The sequence below is a fragment of the Melozone crissalis genome, unplaced genomic scaffold, assembly GCF_028551555.1.
Source record: "Melozone crissalis strain CALT ecotype California unplaced genomic scaffold, PUWL_Pcris_2 ptg000107l_1, whole genome shotgun sequence".
Classification (NCBI taxonomy): Eukaryota; Metazoa; Chordata; class Aves; order Passeriformes; family Passerellidae; genus Melozone; species Melozone crissalis.
This window is the reverse complement of record NW_026535884.1, coordinates 1,184,843-1,210,613: the sequence shown is the minus strand read 5'-3', so window position 1 is coordinate 1,210,613 and position 25,771 is coordinate 1,184,843. Positions and strand designations below refer to the sequence as shown.

General features: G+C 44.4%; 1 protein-coding gene across 1 annotated transcript in view; it reads right to left on the bottom strand.

The window, feature by feature from the left end:
- DISP3 (dispatched RND transporter family member 3) overlaps positions 1 to 25,478 on the bottom strand; it is a 41,456-nt gene extending 15,978 nt beyond the window's left edge. The window contains exons 1-6 of the mRNA XM_054292147.1: positions 25,413 to 25,478; positions 7,035 to 7,971; positions 5,010 to 5,229; positions 2,460 to 2,596; positions 1,511 to 1,645; positions 503 to 663 (exon numbers count right to left, since the gene is read on the bottom strand). Coding sequence (XP_054148122.1) covers positions 503 to 663; positions 1,511 to 1,645; positions 2,460 to 2,596; positions 5,010 to 5,229; positions 7,035 to 7,962 — 1,581 coding nt within the window. The 5' untranslated portion in view covers positions 7,963 to 7,971; positions 25,413 to 25,478. The remainder of the gene's footprint in view (positions 1 to 502; positions 664 to 1,510; positions 1,646 to 2,459; positions 2,597 to 5,009; positions 5,230 to 7,034; positions 7,972 to 25,412) is intronic.
- Between the last annotated feature and the right edge of the window lie 293 nt (positions 25,479 to 25,771).

Sequence of the window (25,771 nt, the reverse complement as noted above, 5' to 3'; positions counted from 1 at the left end):
GGACTGTCACTGATGAGATTCTGTGCAGTGGAGTGCATGGCAGATTCAGTTTAGATGTAAGGTAATATAATATAGAATAATATAGTATAATATAGAATAATATAGTATAATAAAGTAATTAATTAGCCTTCTGATAAGATGGAGTCCTCCTCATCATTCCTCCCTGCCATGGGGGTTGACCTGTTTCGACAGATCTCTGTTTGAGTTTCAATCTAACCAATGATTGCTCACCCAGGGACTTGTTTTAATTCTTTTCCAGAATGAACCAGGCTAACCAAATTGGATTTCTGCTATGGCTAGATTTACCTTGTCCAGCTACAGACCAGCACAGAGGTATTTCCTTGGATAACCCACTACCTTACAGCAAATAAGAGACAGCCCTGTGAGAAGCAGTGTGGCAGCCCACTGCGCGGAAGGAGAGGACAGATGGTGCTGGCAGGCTCCTGATCAACCAGGCCCTTTGGCAGACACTGAAACCCCAAATTCCAAAGGCGCAGGGTACCTGAGAGAAGATGTTGGCAGCATATGCTGCAGCTGTGGTCAGGGAGGTGAAGAAGGTGGCTTTCCCTGCTGTCTGCACGGTGTGGATCATGCGCAGCCGCAGGTCCTTGAGGTGCGTGGCTTGGCGGTAGGTGTTGATGAAAACAAAGACATCATCAACTCCTGGAAAAAGACAGCAGGGATACTGGTACTCTGCTCACAGAGGTGACACCTGCTAAAAATATCTGATTTCCCCCCCGTGAAAAATGCATGTGTTTTATGATTGGCTTTTCGCCAATATTAAAGTGAATATTGTATGTGTTGTGTTAGAAAGTAATGCTGGATTAATTCTCTTAAGTACTGTGTTAAATATAGTTTTAGGTTATAAAAAATGTTAAAATAGAAACTATGTTATGTAAGATACTTTTTTTAAAGAAAGGACTCGCAGCGAGATAGCAGCCACAGGACACCTGAATCTTTCAGAGAAAAAGAATTTATGTCATGTCATTGTTGCTCCATTATCAGGAGAAATGAACTTCTTCCTGCCTCAAAGGTGCTGTCAGGATTCAGAGGAAGAAGTTGACACTGACTAGACAGAATCCTGTGTTTGAATGGAATTTATGCATCATGCATGAGGTGTATGAAAATGCAACAGGCTGTTGCATTTAAGGGTTAATCCTCTGTTAATGTGGGTCCTTTTCAGGCTCGTGCTGCCCAGGAAAAGGTACCTGGACTGTTCATAACTCTTTATTGTCTCATATTGTCCAAATTCAAGTTGTCCAAATTATTATTACTCTAATTGTATTACTATTTTTATAACCATTTTATTACTATTAAACTTTTAAAATTTTAAAAACAAGTGATTGGCGTTTTTCACACCCCTTGATATTTGAACTGCAAATATTAAATTTACAGGTAGCAGAAAAAGGGCCTGAAAATTCAATCTGGATTTTCCACCATCACCTTCCTCTCTCCTACAGACAGAGGGCAAGGCAGGTGAAGCACAGGCTTTGGGTAAAGATGAGCTTACCAATCCCCACGATGACAAAGGCAGCCACACCATTGAGGATACCCAGATACTGGATCCCAAACACGACGTGGTACAGGAACAGAGCCACCAGGCAGCTCAGCCCAATGCTGGCAATGCCAAAGAATGACAGAAACACTGCAGTAGAAAAGAAACATGGAAAAAATAATATCTCTGGCCACCCCCAGCATAACAAACACCTCCCATCTGCCCTGTTGGGATAGTGGCTCCCATGATTGTGTTGGTGACAGAGAACAGTTCAGGGAGTACTGCCTGCAGACTCCTTCCCACAAGGCTCATGCAAAAAATTACATCAAATTTATGCCAGCGTTACCAAGATGGGCATTTGCATCTTATTCCTGATCTCCTGTGAGTCTTTCCCTCACCTGTCACAGACATCTTTTTATAAAAATCTTTTCCTTGGGATTTTTTCTTCCTGAGAAGCTGAGAGGCCTCAGGAACAAAATGTAAATAATGGTTATCTGCTGCTGTGGAATGCAACAGGGGCATCTGTGATTGGTCTCATGTGGATGTTTAGAATTAATGGCCAATCACAGCCCAGCTGACTTGGACAAAGTGTCCGAGCCACAGACCTTTGTTATCATTCATTCCTTTCTATTCTTAGCTTAGCCAGCCTTCTAAGAACCTTTTCTTCTATTCTTTTAGTATAGTTTTAATGTAATATATATCATAAAATAATAAATCAAGCCTTCTGAAACATGGAGTCAGATCCTCATCTCTTCCCCCATCCAAAGACCCCTGTGAGCACCATCACACTCACTCTGCCCATAAATCTCTGCTCTGGAGAATCAGACTTGCCCTTCTGCATGCTGCTGTGCCCCACAGCCACACTGGTGCCAGGGCATCAGAGTCCCTCCTCAGCCTTGACACAGAGGGACATTTGGCACATTTGGATTTGTGTTAGAACAGGGCAGCTGTGAGCCCAGCGTACCTGAGCAGGAGGTGAGGATGTAGACCAAGACAGCTATGCAGCTACTGCTGATGAAGGCCAGCAACATGTCATTGTTGAAAGTCCTCCTCACTTCATAGTCAAACAAATCTGTCCCTCCGTACAGCACCTGGACTTTGCTGGGGTGGGGAGATGCAAGAGAAGAGGAATAGCTGAGCACAAAAGGAGCAGAGCCAGGTGGTTCAAAGCACAGCATCTCCTCCAGAACCAAAGGAGGTCACTGCTCTAATAACCTGGCAGTTCTCTGAGAAAACAGAGCAGTGAGAGCAGGTTGAACAAAGTTGCTGCTGGAGGTGAAATTCGTACAGGGAAGGAGAAAAATAAAGAGCAGGTCTGATATTTTTAATATTCCTCCACTGCATGGTGGGTCTTAGGCACTAATAGACAGTTCCTGGAGCCTTTAAAGCCAATTCCATCTGGAATCCTAATCACTGCTTATTATATTAGCACTGTGGATGCAGGCAGAGGGAGAGATTAATCAGAAATTATATGATTTACCAGGTTCTGCCTCTGGAAGCAGGCTCAGAGCAAAAATAACCCAACATAATTTAACCAGGACTACAACAATGCTGCACCATAGGAAGCTATCAGGGATCTGAGCTTTGGAACTGAGCCTTGGCCTCAATTCCTTTTTGGCTTGTCAGAATCACAGTCTGCTTTCCCAGCCCATTGCCGAGAATGCTCTGTGGGTGCCTGCACTCCAACCTGCTTTTGAAGATCAGCATCCCTTCATTCTAGGAAGCACCAAGACTCAGGGCAGTAGAAAGCTGGAGTCTAAGAAGGCAGAGAGACGGGCACACAGCCTTCTGTCAGCTGCCTGAGTACTGGGATGCTCTTCTATCTCTATTTTATCATCTCTATATCTCACAAGAACTGAGAAAAGCTCTGTTCAACCAAGACTTGGCAGTGAAAAAAAGCCTGCACTTCCTGAAACTTATCCTGCCTTGAACCTCCCTTCCCCACCTCTCTGTACAAAAAGCAGAATTGGATCCACAGGTTGAGCAGCCTTGAGTGAAGACTTTCATCCCCTGCACCAGACCAGTAGTGGCCAAATTCAGAGCAGGAAGACAGTTCTGTTTGAGCTAGTGGAACTGGATTTGTAAGACAGAAGCAAAATATTCTGTGCCAGACAAGAACTCAGTGGAAAGAGAGACAGTGTATTCAAACTTTGTCCCCTTTTCATTGTCTCTGTTGGTGTCTCTGGCATGTGGAAATGGCAGTAAAGGGGAGCATATGAGTAATTTTCTGCCACTTACTCCCCACCATCATTCACAGCTCTGTGGCTGAGCCCAGTTTCTGTGGAGATGCTTTTTCATCTGGAACATTATGCCATGGCCACTGTCTGACCAGCAGTCCAAGCTAGCATGTCAAGCCTTCCATGCCTGGTGCCTTCCCAGTGAAGCCAAATGGAACATGGCTATCAGAGAATAGAAATGGAAATAGAAATAGAAATAGAAATAGGAATAGAATAGAATAGAATAGAATAGAATAGAATAGAATAGAATAGAATAGGCACTTCTGCCCTGGTGCGAACTTTAAGGCAGAGCTGTCACCATCATATTTTCTGGAAAATCCCCTTGCCCAGGATTTTGCTTCTGGGAAGCTGAGAAGCCTTAGAGAAAAAAGAAAACAATAATTATCTGATTTGCTTCTCCTGTGTTCCTGTGTTTTGCTGCTTTGGACACTGTTTATCCAACAGGTGATTTTTTCATTGGTTTCATGTGAATTGTTTTGACTTATTGGCCAATCAGAGCTAAGCTGGGTCAAGGCTCTGGAAGGAGTCACAAGTTTTCATTATTATCTTTTTAGCCTTCTGTAAGTATCCTTTCTGTATTCTATAGTACAGTTTAGTATAGGAGTTTGCCTCTTGTTGACAGAGTGACAAAACCCTCTTTTGTCTCTTCAAAAAGAAAAAAAGCCCAAAAATTTCTCTTCTCAATTAAGTGAAAAAGCGACTTCATAATCATAAGGTACTTCACTTTAAACTTAAAGATAGCTAATTAAACAGAAGCCAAAAAGTCCCACCTAGGCAATTTACTTCCTTTAAAAAAGGAAGTGAACAAAGAAACCAATCGCTTTTGTAAGGTGTTTTACCAGGAACAAAAACCTCTGGCACCTGGCTTGGTTTTTCTCTGTTTGTTATTTTGCCTTTTATTAAACCTTTTTGTTTCTAACACTGGCAACAGAAGCCTTCCTGCTGATTTTATGCCTCCAAGAGTAGCTGAGCTATCTTGGGTGTGTTATAGACCTCCAAAAGCTTATTAGACCTAGTTTGAGGAGACTACTATAGCAGCAGAATAGAATAGAATAGAATAGAATAGAATAGAACAGAACAGAACAGAACAGAATAGAATAGAATAGAATAGAATAGAAATTAGCTTTGTGAGAACATGGAGTCAGATGCACCATTCTTTCCATCGTCTGTGAACCTTGCAAACACAATAGCAGAGCTTTTTCCCTGAAAGGTCTGTTCCATCCTGCGCCCTTCCCTGCCCTTGTGCACTCCCACCTGCCCTGCCCACCCCTCCTCACCTCGTGGACTGCTTGGCCAGCATGGCCACGTAGGTGATGACAAAGTTCTGGAACTTGCGGCGCTGCTCCTCCCAGCGATCCTCCACCGAGTAGTAGTTGGGCAGTGGGGCCCCAAAGAGGATCTCGCTCCTCAGCAGGGAGCTCTTCTTGTTCTCAGCAGACAGGCCCTCATCCACATACCAGTAGAACTCGGGGTGGGTCATGGCCAGCTCCAGGGATCCTGCAGGAGAAAGCAGCGCCACTCTTGTGAGGTCCTGCTTGATTGTCTTGGCAAGGCACGGGATCTAGTGTGTAACAGGGAAACTGGGAGTCAGCCTGTCCTTCATCAGAGCAGTGCTGACTGCTGCTGCCTTCCAGAGAGCAAGGGAAACCTGGATTGCAAAGACTCACATCCCACTGCTTGTGTTACTGCCCCCATGACCGACCTGAACTACAGCACCCCCAGCCAACAGCATCCTGATCAACACTCCCACTGCTGGATGCTCTTCCTACTCTTACTGGGACAATATTTTCTCCATTACCCTTGGAAGCACAATAACTAAGCAATGCCCATGGAAGAGGAGTCCTGGCTCTGCTGTGACCTGGTACCTCTGCCATCAGATGGTGCAAGGGATGCAGAGATGGAGGCACTCAGTTAGTTCTGACTAAGAGACACAGCCTATCTATTCCCAAAACCCAGTTCCCCTAGAGTTTGTACCAGAAAGATCAGAAACTGTGCTCTTCCCTGTTTTGGTAGCAGAACTGTTACTGGAGCAGATGGACTCAATCCTTTGCTTGTTCCCTGCATGGCTCCTGGACAGCTCCTCTGCAGCCTGGCTTGGAGACAGATGGAGGGTACATCCCACAGCCACAGCACACCCACAGACTCCTCATGAGTCACCTCTCTGCCAGCATCCACAGCCTCTGTTCTGCTAGAGGTGCACAGCACAAGGTACAGAGCTGGGAGGAGGAGGCAGGGTCTTTTTCCTCCTCTCCTTACAGGAATCTTTCCAGCTGGTGACTCACAGGCTGCCAGAACAGCCCACAGACCTCTTTAATCTGCTCTGTAGTGCAGGGAAGCTCATCCCTATTTGTCTTTTCAAGCCCCTGGCATTGCTGTAGTGAACCACAGCCATCTACAGGGGACAAGGGTCAGTAGAAGACATCTGTACCATGCAGGACACCCCCTCACTTGTCCCTCTCACTTGCCTGTGGGGGTCTGTGTGACCTGTGAGTGAAGTTTCAGGGTTGAAAAGGGGCCCTGGTGCAGAAAAGACAATTCCTCCAGGCACAGCCCAGCAGCATCTTCCTCTCCAAACAAGGCAGTCACTCCTCTTAGCTGCACACCACTGACTGCCTGAACCTTGCTGGGATCTTTATCTGCTCAGAGTGACCCTGAGAAAAGTTGGAAAGTCTCTTTTCCCAGCCTGGTGCTGGAAGGAGGAGTCAGGGCTCTTCATTTCTCAGTCTCAAGGTTGTTTATTGTATCTTACCTATAAAATTCTTTCTCCTGTCCTGCCAAGGTCAATCCAGCAAGGCAGTTCCAGGCACTCTGCTTGCCCCTGGGGCAGTGTTATGTCTTTATACTAAAAACTACATGTACAATGTTTACAATTACTGTCCAATACCTATCACCTATGTTAGACAGTGAGCTTCTACTCTAAACCAATCTGTAAGTGCCAACATCACTGCACAAGATGGAGGCCAAGAAGAAGGAGAAAGGCTGGACATGCCGAGATCCTTCCATCTTGCCCCCCAAATCCCCATTCTAAAAACCCCAAAATCTACTTTTTCTCCTTGTGATAAATTCACTATCATTCTACTTAATTCATCATGGCTGGCAGGTTTTGATCTAAGATTGGTAACTGGCTCCATGGGTCATAATCAAAAGCACAGGGGCATTTTGGGCTCTGTGCCAGGGTCTCTGAGCCCCTGGCAGGGGTCCAGGCTGCTCAGGACAGCCAGAGGGATGCCCTGGGTCCTGACAGAACATGAGGAGAGGCAATCCTTGAGCATACCAGCCCTTGCCCGCAGCCCTCAGCTCACCTTGGATGTCAGCAAGGTCTTGCCCCATGCCATCATAGTAAATCTTCCCTCCTCTCTCCGTGGGGAAGAAGTAGGTCATGAGGGAGCTGGGAGGGGAGCAGTAGGAGTAAGACCCCAGGGGCAGGTCCTTCAGGACTTCATGTGGCTTCCAGCAGAATTCACGGAAGCGAGGGTGGTCCATGATCTTGCGCTCCACCTCGTGGATGGTGACCAGGCGCTCCGTGGTGAAGATGTTGTTCTCAGCGTCGCCCCGAGCCAGGAAAATGAGCTCAATGCGCCAGTGAGCATGAGTCTGCGTGTTAGCACTGATGTAGCTGCTGGAGTAGTCCCAGCGTGGGGCTCCCCTCCCCACTCTGGAGCTCTGGTTTGCTGTGCTTGGATGGGGCTGTGGCTGCAGGGAGCTCGCCCTGCCCTGTGCGGGGCTGCGCCTCACCCGCGTGCTGACACCAAGGTGGGATGCGTTGAGATGGAGCTGCTGGAGCTGCTCGAAGATGAGCCTCTGCAGGGTCTCTGAGGTAAAGTCAGCCAGGTCCCGGCGGTTCCTGCCCCAGGAGCCAAACTGGGATTTGAGGGCCAAGGCGAGGGCGTCGAAGCGCTGCGAGGACTCGTGGTTGCGGATCTCGAAAGCGTTGTAGGAGATGTCGATGTCCAGGGCGGGGTAGTGGAGGAACATGACGGCAGCAAGCACGGCAGGGATGGCACAGCCCAGGAAAAGGATGAAGCCAGCACAGTATGGGTTGGTGAACACCCAGCCAACAATATTCCAGAAGCCAGACATAGGCAGTGTGACACACAGGGGCCTGACCCTGCACAGGCTTTTCCCACACAACAGAGCACCCTCGCGCCTCTTCCGGGAGCTGAAGGCCACCTCTTCATCTTCCTCCTCTAGCCAGGCATCCTGTAACAACGGGTCATCCTCTGTGTCCATGTCCAGCACCTGCACACAGAGAAGAGCAGTCAGTAGCAGCTTCTCACAGATAGAGAAGACCCAGCAGTGGTGTCACAGGCACAGCTGTGAATCCACAGACTCACAGCAGCAGAGCCAGGACACTCCAGTTCCCTCAGGAGGAAAGCATCACTCCTTCCAAGCCCCACAGATCTGCTGCAGCCTCTGAAACAACAGCCTTGTCAAGGGGTATCCCACTCTGCCTGGCAGAGGAACCAGAGAGGGAGAAATTCAAGTGACAGCCCCAGAGCCCAGTACTGTGTCAGAGGAATTCTCCAGGAGCACCAGGCAAGGAGACTGCAGGGATTCACAGTATGTTGCTCACCCTGCAGCAGCATGAACACCTAATTAGCTAACCTGGTTCTCACATCCAGGAATGGTTCATGCTACCAGGTACAAAATGCAAAGGAGTGCTATCTTCCTCTCCTTAGAACTGCCAATACATTTTCCTCAGCTATTTATGGCTTTGCTCCTAACCAGACCCCCAAACACAGCAGCCAGCTCACAGGGCTCACCTTTCCCAGGCATCCAGTGAGTTTTCAGAGGGGTTGATGTGTGCAAGTGTGGGGTGCAGGTGTGGGTGTGTGTGTGTGCTTCTGGCTCAGTGTGCACACACATGCACACTTCGTGGGGAAGATGAATACTGCTATAAATAACTGGGGGAAATCTATTTTCAAGTCTAAGGAGAGGAAGATAATGCTCTTTCCTATGGCTGGTGTGTGACCCCCATCCATCACTCAGCTGCCAGGGACTGTTACCCTTCAGCCTCTAAGGGACAGCCAAGCTAGAACTCCACATTAGTGTAGATTGATGCTGCAGGAGCTCAGGTGTAACCTCACCCATCCCACTTGGGCAGGTTGGTGTGTACCTGCAGCTAGCTCCCCTCTACAGCTGACTTTTCTCCCTCTGCTCTGGGGAATGGAGTTACTGTGAAAATTGAAAAAAAGGATATGTATTCTCTCTTTAGAAAGAGAGGTAAAGAGCCATAATAATTTCCCATTTTATTGAGTTACTGAGGAGAAGGAGGGAAAAGATTCTTATCCTGAGACAGAAGAGCCTGCACATGACAAGAAAGGGAAATGAGGGAGAGCAACTTAATAATAAGGCAGCAGAAAAGGGATTACACCATCTTCTTTCTTAACCAAGAGCTAAATCCTCAACTCAGGGATGAGATCAGTTCTAAGGTATCTCCCTCTGATTTGTCCATCAATTGTCATGGTCTGGACTGCAAATCCCAGTTTGTAACACATGGGCACCATTATATAATGTCTGGTGACCAACATGTGCTACACTCTGGCTGCAGACTGGCACAAACTCTGGCACTGGTGTGAACTCCAGCACAGAAATTTCTGCAGAAGCCCCAGAGAGAGAACTGAGTCAGGGAAGGATCAAGATTTGGTGTGGGACAGAGGCACGGGCAGGTGGGTGGCACCTGGACTGTGCCCAGCAGTGCCAGCCTCCCTCTGCACCCACAGCTCTGAACCCCCTTCAGGAGAGCTGATTCAGCTCCACAGCCAGACATGGCACACTTGGAACTGCCCTTGGGACTCATCTGGCTTTGCCACCTTCCCCAGATCCTGCCTGGAGCAGGATGACAGCCCATCCAACCCAAAACACGGCAAATTGAACTGGTGGGGGAGATAAACCCTCAAATCATCCAGAAGGGGATTGAAATGCATTTTTTTTTTCTGCTTGAATTTTACTCGAGGGCTGGCCTGTTTTCCCTCCATCACTTCTTATGCTATCCAGAGACTCTCAGCACTGAATCATGGCCCAATTACTTTTTCAGCTGCAGGATGCACACAGAGAACTTAATCCTGCAGCCTTCATTAAAGCTCTGCCTCACTTCTGAGCAAGCTTAGCCTGCACCAGGCTGAAAGAGGCAGAGGATTAGAGAACTCCTTGGAGCCCTGGGACTGTTTCTTTAGAAAAGAGGCACTGATTCAGCTGCTTTGGGTAGGCATATAGATTTGTTGGGCTTCCCTCTGCTATTTCCAAAGCAAACAGGCTTCCTGCAAGCGAGATCCAGCTCAAGCCCCAACAGCCCCACAGGGATTGTCATTCACTTGCACCTCAACCAGGGAAAACACCCATGCAGCTCCCACAAGACAGCTCTTTTCCAGTGGCATCGAGAAGAAAGGAAGTCATTGGCAAGTTGGAGAGAAGCAGTGACAGATGAGGAAGCTAATTACACCCGACTGGACTAATTAATGCTGACTTTCACATTAAAAAAATCCTCACTAGTGTTCCATTTCAATTACCCAGTTGTTCTTCCTACAGGAAAAAGGAAGCCTTGTGCAGCACCAAGCTAGAAAGAAAAAAGGAAAGGAAGCTCAGTTCTAGAAGGGAGGGAAAGACAATTTCTGTAATATAGGACATTCTCATTGACAAAATAATCAAACTTCACACTGGTTTCTCCCATGTGCAGAGCATTCACAGCAGGGCTAGCTGTTTTGTGCTCCTGAAATCTTCTGGAATTTCTACCAAAAGCAGCTTTAAGCCCCTTTGATAGCTACAAGGAGCTCCTATAAGGGGCAGAGAAATAGCCTTCATGCTTCCAAATTATCCTAAGAGCATCTGGTCCTGGTAAAAGCCACATCCCTGTGACACAGAGCTGCACACAGAACAACTGGAGGGCAGCATTAATGTACCACACTAAAGCAGAGCTCCACAGGGACACCAGGACACAGCACAACAGTCTGGCTCTACACTTGAATCACTGAGACTAATCCAGAAGACTAATTTTGAAATGCAACCAAGAAGGGCTTTCTCAGGTCCCTGTTCTGTAGCATTCACATTCTCTGAAATAATTCCTCCACCCAGGATTTTTCTCCTGGGAAGCTGAGAAGCCTCAGAGAAAAAGGAAAACAATTCTTATCTCATTTGCTTCTCCTGCGTTGTGCTCATGTGGAATGTGTTTGGAGATTGTTTACCCACAGGTGATTGTTCCATTGCATTCTGCTGTGAGTTGTTTTCACTCTTTGGCCAATCAGGGCCAAGCTGTGTCAGGACTCTGGAAAGAGTCACAAGTTTTCATTATTACCTTTTCAGCTTTGAGTAAGTATCCTTTCTGTATTATTTAGTATAGTATAGTATAGTATTCTTAAACATAATATAGTATTATAAAATAATAAATTAGCCTTCTGAGAATATGGACTCAGATTCATCATTCCTTCCTTCATCTGAGGGCAATGCAAATACAATCCCATTCTCCCTGATCAAGACAGCTATCACTGACAGCATGGAGTCCCTTTCCCAGCGCAGACTACTGTTCATGAATTCTTAAACAAAACAATAGGGAGAATTAGATATGTTTTTTTTTCCAATTGGAAGTCTGACTTTCATAAGTCTTGCACTCCTGGAAAAGTCAAGCAGGCCATGGACACCTCACCCTGAATCTCCTATAATACTTCTTGAAACATTGACTTAATTCAGCCACAAACCAGAAGCTGTGCCTGAGGATACAACACATCAAGAAGCTGTTTCAGTGGGATACGAGCCCAGAGATGCACATGCTGCTCAAAAGCACTGGTTTGATCTGCTGGCTGAGCTGGCTCACCATTATTAGTTAAGCAGGTTCACTTTCCCAGTTGCAAGCACAGCACAACAACCAGGCTTTAATCTATTTTCTTTCTGTGTGCTTTGCTTTTCCCTTTCCACTTGCTTTAAATCCTTTAGTAAGATGCAGAAAAACATTGCCAGACCCCAGGCACTTTGCAGATCAGAATGATATCAGAATGCTCCAGCAGCACAGAGTTGTTGGAATTACAGTGTAATGATATGAATATGTGTTTGCTGGGAAGAAAGTTCAACAAAATTATTTTATACATATATATATATATATTTATATTTATAAAATATAATATATAATATATAATATATAATATATAATATATATATATTATATATATTATATATATTATATTATCTATATATTATATAGATAATATATATTTTAGATAGATCGATAGATATAGATATATATAGATATAGATGTATAGATATAAAAGCTCTACAGTCCATAATTCCATTTGCCCACAAAAAGCAAGACAATAGGCAGGGCTGTATATAGGAAAGAGGATTATCTGATCTCAAGCTTTTATGAAATCAAGCACAGGCACATGCACCCTCATCTCTTACTCAGTTGTTCCCTTCCACTGCTGACTCTTCCACCCCTCTCCCACCTTACAGGGACTTTTAAACCCTTGCTAAGATAAGAGCTGCTGGAAACAGAAGGATCAATGATTTTAAATGATTAGGTTCAACGATCTTTTCCAACCTAAATGATTCTACCATCTCTCAACCAGCTTCCGGACTGGACAAAGGCTGCTTAGAGCACTCTCAGCATATGTTGAGGATCTTCTGCATGCACCCACCTGCTATTCCAGGCTCTGACAAACACTGATTAGATCTACTCATAATTGCATGCCAAAAACAGCGTGGAAAGATCAGCTGCAAAGTCAAGCACTCACCAGTCAGGAAATGCCAAATTCAGGCCCAATACAGCATCCTTAATTTGTCCCCTCTTTTGTAAATGCTCTGCAGTGTAGTTTCGCCTCCAGGCTCAGTGTCCAAGGCAAGGACTCAGGCTTCCACCAGAGCATGCAATGATGATGCTCCCCAAACCCAGCAGGTATTCACTGCCCTGCTCTCTCCACTCATCATTCAGCATGTGGTCTCATGCCTCATTTCCTGCATGCCACTCATGCCTGCCTCACAGGCAGAATTATTAATTTCCTCGTGAGCTTTTTAACACTGCCTGTCATGACACAGTCTGAGGGCTGGAGAAACAAGGCTGAACTGAATCTTCCCCAGCATCTCAGAGAAGGAGGGGGTGGTGTAGTCTGCCTCTGACAGATGCAGGAGCTCAGGAGATGAAGGAAGAAGCAGACATTTATTTTGGGTGCTTAGTTCGACACACAAGGTGCCAAATCTTTCTGAGGGCAAAAATGGGGGCTGTGGGCAACAAACCTGTGTTCTGCAAGTATAATTTGAGCTGTATCATCAAGCATAACCATCCCTGTGCAATGTAACCTTTGTGCTGGTGAGGGATATCCAACCTCCACAAGGAGAGCCAAATTCACACCATACAAATTGTGGAAAATGCAGATTTTATGATTGGCTTTTCAAGGAGAGCCAAATTCACACCATACAAATTGTGGAAAATGCAGATTTTATGATTGGCTTTTCGCAAATATTAAAATGAATATTATATGTGTTATGTCAGAAAGTGATGCTGGGTTAATTTTCTTAAGTAGTGTGTTAAATATAGTTTTAGGTTATAAAAAAAAATGTTACAATAGAAACTATGCTATGTAAGATACTTCTTTTTAAAGAAAGGACTCACAGAGAGATAGCAGCCACATTCATTTATTTAGGACACCTAAATCTTTCAGAAAAAAAAGAATTTATTGCCCTCTTATCAGGAGAAATGAACTTCTTCCTGCCTTGCTCATCCCTGAAGACAGCATTAGGATTCAGAGGAAGAAGCTGACACTGCCCAGACAGAATCCTGTGTTTGAATGGAATTTATGCATCATGTATGAGGTGTATAAATATGCAACAGGCTGTTGTTTTTAAGGGTTAATCCTCTGTTAATGTGGGTTCTTCTTCAGGCTTATTTTGCCCAGAAAAAGGTACCCAGACTGTCTGTAACTATTTGTTTTTATTGTCTCATATTGTCCTAATTCAAATTGTCAAAAATTATTATTACTCTTATTGTTATTATATTTATTATAAATTTATTATAATTATTTATTATATTACTCTTATTATATTACAATTTTAATAACCATTTCATTACTATTAAACTTTTAAAAATTTTTAAAACAAGTGATTGGCATTTTTCACACACACTACCAAAAAGAACCTAGTAAACTGCCCCAAAACACATGCCTTAAAGTACTGGAACTGTCACTTTTCAAAAACAAAGGTCACCAAGCTTTGCTGACATCAAACCATGCATGTTCAGTGCCCTGACTCCCTGGGATTGCTGCAGAGGTATGCCTGCATGAGCACTTTGCTAACACGCTTGTCGCTGCCAAAGAAAATTAATTCCCTGATAAAATAATTTGCTCCTGGTTATTGTAACTAATGATTGTAGGTGTCAGAAGCAGCGTCTCGGTTATAATATCTCACAACATGCCTCGCAGCCCTGTGCCATGTTTACTGCTCAAGTTACTTGGCTTGTGCTGGTGATAAGCTCTGCTGTCACTCAGGTGTGTGGCAATTCCGGGTTTGTGCAAACAGGAACAAGCAAGCTGAGTCTCTGATATGCTTCAGAAAAGACTTGCCTAACTGTGAAAAACGCCAATCAGTTGTTTCTAAAATTTTAAAAGTTTAATAGTAATAAAATGGTTATAGAAATAGTAATATAATTAGAGTAATAATAATTTGGACAATTTGAATTCGGATAATATGAGACAATGAATACAAAGAGTTACGGACGTCTGGGTACCTTTTTCTGGGCAGCATGAGCCTGAAAAAGGACACACATTAACAGAGGATTAACCATTAAAAGCAACAGCCTGTTGCATATTCATACACCTCATACATGATGCATAAATTCCATTCAAATACAGGATTCTGTCTGGTCAGTGTCAGCTGATACCAGAGACCAAATATTAAAATTAATATTATATGTGTTATGTTAAAAAGCTATGCTGTATTAATTTTCTTAAGTACTGTGTTAAATATAGTTTTAGGTTATAACAAAATGTTAAAATAGAAACTATGCTATGTAAGATACTTCTTTTTAAGAGAGGACTTGCAGTGAGATAGCAGCCACAGGACACCTGAATCTTTCAGAGAAAGAGAATTTATTGCTCCATTATCAGAAGAAATGAACTTCTTCCTGCCTTGCTCAGCCCTGAAGACACCATCAGGATTCAGAGGAAGAAGCTGACACTGCCCAGACAGAATCCTGTGGTTGAATGGAATTTATGCATCATGGATGAGGTGTATGAATATGCAACAGGCTGTTGCTTTCAAGGGTTAATCCTCTGTTAATGTGGGTCTTTTTTCGGGCTTATTTTGCCCGGAAAAAAGTTACCCGGACTGTCTATAACTCTTTGTTTTTATTGTCTCGTATTGTCCTAGTCCAAATTGTCCAAATTATTATTACTCTAATTATATTACTATTTCTATAACCGTTTTATTACTATTAAACTTTTAAAATTCTAAAAACAAGTGATTGGCGTTTTTCACACACATTACCAAAAGGAACCCAGTAAACTGCCCCAAAACACATGCTTTAAAGTACTGGAACTGTCACTTTTCAAAAACAAAGGTCACCAAGATTTGCTGACATCAAACCATGCATGTTCAGTGCCCTGACACCCTGGGATTGCTGCAGAGGAATTCCAACCTGTCCTGCCAGACCTTCTTGCCAAGCACAGCACAGGCAGCTGTTCCAGCTCCAGTTCTTGCCACTCCAACTTAAAAAAGTACAACGAGGTTAAAAGGAAGATTAAAAGGAAATCTTACAGATGCTCCACCTGAAGAGTGTATTTAGCCAGCTCTGCTCATTGTGCTCTGACCTGAGGAACAGGCACAAAGTCCCACTTGCAGGTGTCACATCATGCAGGTCACAGTGTCTCACTCCAGGTGCTCCCCATTTTGATCTAATGCATCTAAAGGTCTTATTTTTCACTGCTGCAATTTACTGCCATCAGAAAATAGCAGATTTGGAAGAGGAAGGTTGTAAGGCTGCAATCTGCAGTGAGGACACAGCTCGTTTTTATTTTATTTTTATTTTATTTTTATTTTATTTTTATTTTATTTTTATTTTATTTTTATTTTATTTTAGCCACATTCACTTTTTCAGAAGGGCTTTCTACACACCAGCTTGAGAGGAATGGGAGATCTGTGGCACATTCCCAAATGAGGGAACAGCAGGAATACTGAAATACTTGCGCACCATTCCAGCTCCATGCACTGAGCTGATGTCATCAGTGGCACAGACACAGTCTCTCCTATTTCTCAGAATGTGAGGGTGGATTCTGGGTGGGAATTTATCCTGGCAGTCGCTACAGCTGAGTGAGAATAACTGCAGCAAACCATGTGTTATAGTGGCCCATGGAAAACTAACTACTGGATCAGGAGGGACCCACAGAGCAGCTTGCAGCAGCCTGAAAAGTGGGATCTAAGCAGGTTATATCTTTCTTACCTTCCACACTTTCTCTCCCAAACAGAGGCAGCTACCTGCTCTCCTCTCATGAAAACCAGAGCTTGTGGAATTACTATTTCACTGCTATTTCACCTTCCAAGAATCAGTGAGAAATCTGGAAGCAGATGTGCAATATCCAGAGGCTGAGGAGCCTCCAGTGCCACACGGCTCACTGGTCCAGAGCAGGACCTGGGGAAGCACAGGGTTTTTCAGAGCAGAAGGAAAACTTCTTGAGGGGAAGATGTGAAGACAAGACTGTTGGGGAAGATGAAACAGGAAAGCCTTATAAATATGACTGCCTGGCAAAAGATTTTGAGAATATGGAAACTATAAGCGAGATTGAAATGAAAGCAAGCTTTGAGATCTTTTAGTTCCTGAACAACTGGAAAACAATGGTGTGGCTGGCTGAAGGTAATCCCCTTTTGATGAAACAATTCCCTCTGCTTGCAGACAGGTCCAAGGGTCAGAGCAGACTCTCCTAGCTTGGCAGAAGGGGCCCAAAGAGGAGTTTTTAGAGTTTAAAATGTAGCACAGTATGGTGATGTAATGATTCTTACAGGCTATATGGAAATGCTATGGGATTTGTATATTGTACTAGATTGGTTAGTGAGAATTAGAATATTCAGCACAGAAGATTTATTGTATTGTAATGGGAACTTCGCACTCTTAGCTCTTACTTTTCTATGCTCTTACCCCTTTTACTCTCTTACCCTTTTGCTCTCTTACCCTCTCATCCTCTCTCCCCGTCTCTTCTCTCAGGCCTGCTCTGAGCTGTGGCTGGCAGCTCCCAGCAGGGCCCTTTGCAATAAACCCCAAATTCCAGACCTGGCTGCAGAGATCTCTCGTGTCCGTCCGTCCTGACCATCCTACCCCCATCAATCTCACACAAGACAAGCAGCCTCAGTGCCTGAGCAGCAGGTCAGCAGATCCCCTGCCAGCACAATGAGTTAAAGCTTACTGCCAGCTGCACCAGCCATGCAGAAACTCACATTAAATATTACAACAGCTCAATAAGCACAGCCCTGCAGACCATCAGCAGAGGAGGGGGCAGGGATTCAGAATAAGCAGACAGGCTTTGATGACACAATCATCTCAGATGTGAAAAATGCGAATCACTTGTTTTTAAAATTTTAAAAGTTTAATAGTAATGAAATGGTTATAAAAATAGTAATATAATTAGAGTAATAATAATTTGGAAATTTTGGATTAGGATAATATGAGACAATAAAAACAAAGAGTTACAGACAGTCCAGGTACTCCTTTCTGGGCAAAATAAGCCCGGAAAAGGACCCACGTTAACAGAGGATTAACTCTTAAAAGCAACAGCCTGTTGCATATTCATACACCTCATACATGATGCAGAAATTCCATTCAACCACAGGATTCTGTCTGGGCAGTGTCAGCTTCTTCCTCTGAATCCTAACCAGCGTTTTCATGGCTGAGCAAGGCAGGAAGAAGTTCATTTCTTCTGATAATGGAGCAATAAATTCTCTTTCTCTGAAAGATTTAGGTGTCCTGTGGCTGCTACCTTGCTGTGAGTTCTTTCTTTAAAAAGAAGTATCTTACATAGCATAGTTTCTATTTTAACATTATGTTGTAACCTAAAACTATATTTAACACACTACTTAAGAAAATTAACCCAGCATCACTTTCTGACATAACACATATAATATTAATTTTAATATTTGCCAAAAGCCAATCATAAAATCCGCATTTTTCACATCAGAGAAAGTCCAGGATGCTTCCTAATACAAACAAGAGACACCAGGAGCTGGTTCCTGTTAGTCACCGTGCAAGAGACGGAAATGTTGCTTGCAACAGCTCCCAGAAGCTGCCAGTGGAGCCACGTCTCCAGGATACAGATTGAGGCCACCAGAACTGAGCTGAGCCAGCAGGAATGTCCCTCCTCTCTGCTCCCTTCTCCTCCTCCCAGCACAGACCCGGGAGTCTGACCTGAAGCAGCTCAGAAAGAGGCAAACATCACCATTGTCCTTATTCCTTTTCTACCACCAAAGATGCAGAGATCCACAGGCACAGGAGCTGCTGTGAGCGGCAAGCAGCCAACCCAAAGGGACAAAAATGCCACCTGGAAGGATCAAAGCATTTCAGCCACTTCTTACTCCATCCCACACTCTCAGACAGATGTTCACAGGGTGAGATGCTGCTTGTGCTATCTCTAAGGACGAAGTCCTGCAGTTAAAACACAAAAATGAAAGAAATATTTGTGGCTGTACTGTTAGTTTTTCCAGCTTTCCTGAGGCAAAGCACATCATCTGCTCTGAATTGCTCTCATATTTTGGAGTTTGAGATTTCTATCCTTTCTCAACCTGCCTTGTTCTAAAGACTCCTGGGATTCCCCTTCACAAGGAAACACAGACAATTTTTGAAAAGACATTTGTAAATTGATTTTCAAAAGGACACACTCCACAGCCCTGTGTGGTTGTGGAACTGTGTCTGGCCCTCTGAAAACCAGGCTGCTGGCTGAGAACAAGAGGAAAGTAACTGAAGGCACTTCCCGAATCAGCCAAAGAAATGGAAATGCAAACAGCACCAGGATCTGCAACATAACCAAATAAATGAGCATGTCGGCAGGGTGGTGTACATGTAGGAACTAATTTAGCTGCATAGAAACCAAGATTTGGGTCCAGAAGGAATTATCTCCCTCCCAACACATCAGGATTACAAGAGAATGCAAGAGGTCTGTAAAGGAAATGTCATAAAAAACTTATTTGTCTGCTACTTACAGTAGAGTCCCCTGTTATTGGAATCTAAACAAGGCCAGATGCTTTCCTGTGCCACTTACACACAAACCCATGCTATGAACTCTGCAGTCTCTGTGAGGAAACGTGCATCAAGGAACTGGCTCCAGACAGCAGATTTACAGGAATGAAGCTTTGCTTCTTTGGCATAAGCACTGCCACAGGGGACGAAACATTTACCTGCTGATATATCTTGTTTCCAGTTGTCATAGACTGGTGTTTTACAGCTCCCTGTGATGCTGCAGCTTTTCTATCAGGCTCTGTGCACAAGCACATTGATACCAGAGACAAGCATGCAATGGACCAAAGACCAGCCCAGACCACAGCTCAGCTGCCCATCTGTCACTGTCATATTTTCTAGAAAAATCCCTTTGCCAGGATTTCTTTTCCTGGGAAGCTGAGAAGCCTCAGAGAAAAATGAAAACAATAATTATCTCATTGCTTCTCCTGTGTTTTGCTGCTTTGGAGATTGTTTATCCAACATTTGAATTGTTTTTATTTAATGACCAATCACAGCCCAGCTGTGTCAGGACCCTGGAGAGCAACAAGTTTTTCATTATTATCTTTCTAGCTTTCTTAGAGTATCCTTTCTCTATTCTTTAGTATATTTTTAGTATAGCATAATATGATATGATATGATATGATATGATATGATATGATATAATATAATATAATATAATATAATATAATATAAGCCTTCGAAGAACATGGAGTCACATTCATCATCTCCTTCCTGCCACATGGGAATCTGAAAATACCACATCCATCTCTCAGCCCTGTGTGAAAGGGCAGAGCTGAGAAGCAAGGGTTAGGATGGGGAGAAAAAGAAGGGATGGCCTTGGAAATAAAATTCAGTTTGGATGTGGAACGAAATGGCTTGCAGCGTATACATCAGACTGTACCTTTGAAGCTTGTTTTTCCAACCTGTATTTTCTCCTGTTAATGGTGCAGTACTCCAGTTATTAATCTTTTCTGGTTTTCAAGGCTATAAAATCATGACTCAATAGCCACGCTCAGACCTCAGAAAGCTTCCCTTAGGTGCTGCAGAGGATGGTCAATGACAGTATAACAGGTCATAAATAACATTCAGCTGGATGCTAGTGCAGACAGTTGTTGTAGCCCACGCCTGCAGCACACTGCTACCAATGGGAAAATTTACAAACTCACACGTAGTTAAGCTTTGCTGAAACATATCCTGGACGGGGGTCAATGGAAAGTCTTTTGCTGACTTCACTTAGAGCTGGATTAAGCACTTATGTCTCCTCCATAGTCCTGAATTATTCATGACAGGCCAGACACTGCAATCCATACCCACACTGCACTTAATCTGTCCTTTAAATTGATTTGCATTAGTCTGAGTCACAGGCACCACAGCCTTCCTCTTTAACAGTCTCACAGAAGGCAGCAGAGCTATTCACGATATGAGGTGCTGCTCTGAAAGAGGAGAGAGGCAGGATCCAGCCCTCAGCAAAGGCAAGGACAGAACTGAGAGAAAATTCACCCTGGTGAAGGTACAACAAGATGAATGAACTCAGGTAAATCTGTGTTCAATCAATCATTTAAAGAGATAGCCTGTTCTGCAGTATCACGGGTGTGAAAAACGTTTTTGTGATTCGTGTCAACTGGCAATGGAATCAGCAAATGCTTGTATCTGCTGTGTCAAAAGTAGATCCCATTTCCTTGGATAACTACAAAGAACAGTTTTGAAACTTTCTGACTGAATAGGCAAATAAAGCATTGAAATAGAAGAAGTATATTAGAATAAAGAGATGAGGTAGCATGATGACTGATGCTTAGAATAAAATAGAAGTATAGTAAAGAGATGAGGCAGCAAGATGACTGATGCTTAGAATAAAATAGAGGAAGCTGTGGGAAAGCTAAAGGGATATTGCAACAAATGCTTAAGTATAATAAAAAGCTTGATGCACTTGACAAAATCATGTAGCAGACACCAGTGTAAGGCCTCCCTCCAGATGGCCACAAGAAGGACAGGAAGCCAACAACCACCTGGAAAGATTATGAAATTGCTGATCCCAGATTATTGATATTTCCTGATTTGGACTAACATAAGCACACTGGAAAATGCTTTGTAGGCTTAAAACCAGTATATATACCTGGTGAATTTGTAGTGGTGTGTGCTATGAGTGGAGTAGTGACTCCCCAGCCACCCAGGGCTGCTTGCTTGCTTTCTTTAAAACAAAAGATACAGAATTAAAATTTGGTTTGGTTATCAAAATTGTATATGAATGGGGGTAGATTAAGTTCTAGAAACTAATATTTCATTGCTCAACTTCATCACGAGGTCTGAAAACACATTCACAGAGCCAAAGACAGTTTTCACACGTGCCTCGTGAGGACTGCTGACCTCTCTAAAGAGAGAGAAACAGGCAGGTGTGTGGAAAGGAAGAAGGCAAAGGACATTGTTAAAAATAGATTAGAAACTGTTGTAAAATAGTTGATAGATCGTTAAGCATATACTGTTAGTTTGGTTGTTATACTGTAAAAAGCAGTTAAAAAGGTAGTTATAAGAAATACAGTACTCAATGTCCCCATAGAGGACACAGCCTCGGGGAAGGTATAGGTTGGATATTAGGAAAAAATTTTTCACCAAAAGAATAATAAAGTACTGGAATACTCTTCCCAGGGAGGTGGTAGAATCACCATCTCTGGATGTGTTTACAAAAAGCCTGGACATGGCACCTGGTGCTAGAGTCTGGTTGGGGTGTTAGGGCATAGTTTGGACGCGATGATTGGACTCATTACTCTGTGATTCTGTGAGAACACACCTCAGTAAAGTGCACCATGAGCCAGCCTGGACAGAACTGCAATGGCAAATCAAGCACCTTAAACCTTCATGTGAATGAAGGATCCAAACAGAAACCAATCCAGAGGGACAAAAATAGGATAAAAAGGGGCATTTGAGCCAGGGAATTTGTGCTGCTCCCCTGGGACATCGGGGCCATTGCTACTGAAGGAGGCCCAGGCCGGCGCTGCAGCTCCTGCCCAGCTCGGGCCTCCTGCTTTAGGCCTTTCATTTATTATAATAAATCCTGAAATCACTTTAGTACCAGGAGCCTGCTCTCATTTTTATCAGACATATTCTGCTCTTCCTGACTGGCACAAAAGCAATAAGAAGTGCACAAGGAGGTGAGGAGCACCCCCTCAGTGGAAACTCCTTCCTCCCAGGAACCAGGCCCTCAGGCCACACTCCTTGCTCTGATCCTGAAATCCCCTCCAGCTGCTCAAATCACAGATAAACTCTCACCATGGGAGAGCAGCTTACCTCTAAGTTTCACCACTAAACCCAAATTTATAGTCTGATACCTCTAAACAAACAATGGATTAAAAAAATAAGCCAATCAGGTAAGTAAAAGGAGAAATATTTTGCCACTACACTGAGAAATATAATGGGATTTGATTTTTTAGAATGAATGAATTTGTTCAGTTCTCATTTATGTTAGTGCTTGATAAGATTAGAGGATTAAACCAATTGTATGCTAAATACTTTGTGCTGAAGAGAGTTTCTGCCAGGATTTACTGCATGCACAGAAACCACAGCAGCATTACCCAGAGACTCTGCGACTCACAGAGGGGACCTGTTCAAACTTCAGAAATAAAAATCACAGCTTATCCAGATTTTCCACATGCACCCGGGTATGAACTTCTATCCCACTCCAGTTTCACTCAAGCTTGTTTATTAAGTACTCATACCCAACAGGCAAGTCTTTGTATAAGCTGCACTTATCTTGGAGCACTGGCATCACAAGAGGATTACAGATGTGCTGAGCTTTTTGGGATGCAAAATGTTAGCATCTTGTGCATGCCCTCTCCCTGTGCCAAACTGAAATGCACCCATCCTATCACTCTCGTGTGATTTGATTACATACACACACATCACAGCCACCCCATAAACTCCTGCAAAATAAAGGTTGTCAACAACACTTCATTTGCAGTTCAGAAATTAGAGATACAGAAGGGGTCAGAGTTTTCCTGTAACTTAACTGCTTCTTCTGTTGGTGTGACAAAGGCATTTGTGATGTTTAATTCATTAATGCTGAAAAAAACCACAAGATCTTGGGAGGCACAGCCAAGGACACACTAGGTATTGAAAGAAGTTTTAGCACCTAGCAAACACATTTCCCCCAAACATCTAAAAATTAACAGCAATTTCAAGAGTGTGAAATCCCTCATTTATGTGCCCCCAAATTACAAAGAGCCAGTCAGATATTGTCACTTTGACTCCCTGTAAGTGCCCTATTCTACAACAAGGGTGTTTGTCAATATAGCTAAAAACACCACACTATAGCCAGTGAGGGAAATCTGGACAGAGTATAAGTGACTTCAGCTTGTGTTTAGGGTTGTGGTTTGGGGTTTTTCCCTACCCCTAAGGATGAATTTGCCCTGTACATTGCAGAAACTGAATCCCAGTGGTCACCACTGTGGGCAGTTGGAGATTGGATGATGCTGATGCCTCTTCCCAAATGCCAGCCCAGTTCTCACATATTACACTGTTCCACACTGCTCTGGGCCATTGGTCCCTCAGCTTTCCCCTTGTGCCTCTAGGTGAAAGGGACACAAATGCTGATGGGTAGTTTCCCCTTAAATCATTTTCCTATTAGACAAGCATTCTCTCTCTGTAGAGGAACATCTTCCCCATGGGAATATTGCAGGTATGCACAGGGGCAGCAGGAAGAAAGGAAGAATGGATCTTTTATCATATTAAGCATTTCCATTCCAGCTTTGTTGTCTTATTCACCAGCTCAGTTCTATTTTATTCCAGGCTTAGGGAATCAAGCTATAAGGCTCCAAGGGGTAAAGAGATGAGTTTGATGAGTCTAACCTCTAAAGATGCATCCAGGGTGATAAAAGAAGTGAAATATCTTCCTTCAATACAGTTGTTATGTTGCTAGGTTTCCATCTAGATACACAGTCTAAAAGAGCAATTAAAGGAAGCTGGTGCTGTGGATTCTATCTTTATCAACACTTCACAAGGTTACTGGTGAGAAAGAAACAAAAATATTGTCCCCAAGCAAAGTTGCTCTGATGAGAACAGACAGCTAGTTTCAAAAGCTTACACAAATTTTCATGGGGAAATTGTTCTTAAGAGCCTGAGTTTCTAAGGTAGCAAATTTTATGTGTATCAGGATGTGGCTTTGAGAGCAAAAGGTCTGTGTGTTTATTTGTCATTTGAATTGCTCTTCCAAAGCACAAGTCCTCACCCCACTCAGCTAGCCTGTCTTGCTGCAGCAGACGAGGACATCAGCCTGGCTTTAAAGGAACTTATTTGTTTGTGTGTTACATTAAACACCAGCAGACTCTGCACAGCTGTCAAAATACTATTCTAATCATTGCATAAATGAAGGTTGTTAACCAGCATGCTGCTATGCCTGTGCACAAAACAAAGGTGCAAGTGACAGAGGATACATCAACGAGGTCCCACACATGCCTGAGGGGTCCACCACCACTTCCAGCTTTGTCTGGCCTGGAATTTTTCAGTTTCACTCAGCTCCCAGTCTCTCAAGTGCTCTTAAATACTTGGGCAGTAGCAAGACCCCTGCTCGTTTGGCTTGGTCATCATATCACCAAGGAGGAAACAGAAGAGATTCTTTCCTCCAGGACAGGGGCTGCTTTACTGGCGCATCTTTGGAGACCACCTGAATGGCAAGAGCCGTAAGGACCAAGCTAAGTTGGGACTGTTGCTAAGCAATGAAATGTCCTTATTAAGTGGTGCAGTGTTTTTAGACAGGAAAAGTCCATTTCTACACAAGCTGGTATAAAACAGGAAGGTTCCCTTACATGCACTAGTTACATGACGCTCTTTATATCTTTTGGGCACTGAGCAGATGAGGATCCTGCCTGGCTGGACCTGCTAACACCCCTGAGTACGGCCAATACCCCAGTGACTCTGCCAAGCCTCCGTGAAGCCAGGGACACAAAGCTGCTCAGTTCTGGCACCCAACTTTTCCCCCAGGAGAGCAGCCCTGCTGCAGGCGCAGCTCAATCAGCTCGTTATAGAGGCATCCTCCCGGGAAACGATCTCCCTGTGCATATTCATGAACTATCCACAGCTTCCAGCGAGAGTTGGCTAAACACACAGCTGAGGGGGGTTTAGCTGCTGGATTCCCAGGGGGTTAGAAAAAAGGGAAAGGGGAAGAAATAAAAAGGGAAAAGGGGAAGAAAAAAAAGGGGAAAGGGGAAGAAAAAAAAGGGGAAAGGGGAAGAAAAAAAAGGGGAAAGAGGAAGGGGAGAGAGGGGGAGTAAAAAAAAAAGAAAAAAAAAACCAAAAAAATTTTTAAAAGGGAAAAAATAGGCACGATTGCAAGCGGTTGTCTCTAAGCATTGCGGGACCGGGGAGCCCGACCGATAGCCCAGTCCAAGCCCCCCGAGCAGAACCGAACGCTGAGAGCCGCCGGCGGACAGAGCATCACGACAGACGGGCTGAGCTCCCGGACTCCCAGAACCTCGCGGAGCCGCGGGGCCGCGGAACCGCGGAACGCATCGCTCACCTCGGCCCCGCCGGGCTCCGCTCCGCCGACGATCGCTGCAGCGGCGGCGCCGGTCCCGCAGCCCCGACCCGGCCCCGCCGCCGCTCCTTGGGATGCCGCGGCCGCCGTGGGCGGAAGGGCGGGCGGAAGGGCGGCCGGTAGCGCCCGCCGTGTGCCGAGCCGAGCCGAGCCGAGCCGTGCGGTGCGGTGCGGAGCTGCGGGGCTGCCGCCGCCCCGCCGGGCTGCGGGCGGCGCTGTGGCCGCGCTACAAACCGCGGATATAAACCAAAGCAACCACATCAATCATATAACCCATATCAACCATATACACCATATAAACCATATCAACCATATCAACCATACAACCCATATCAACCATG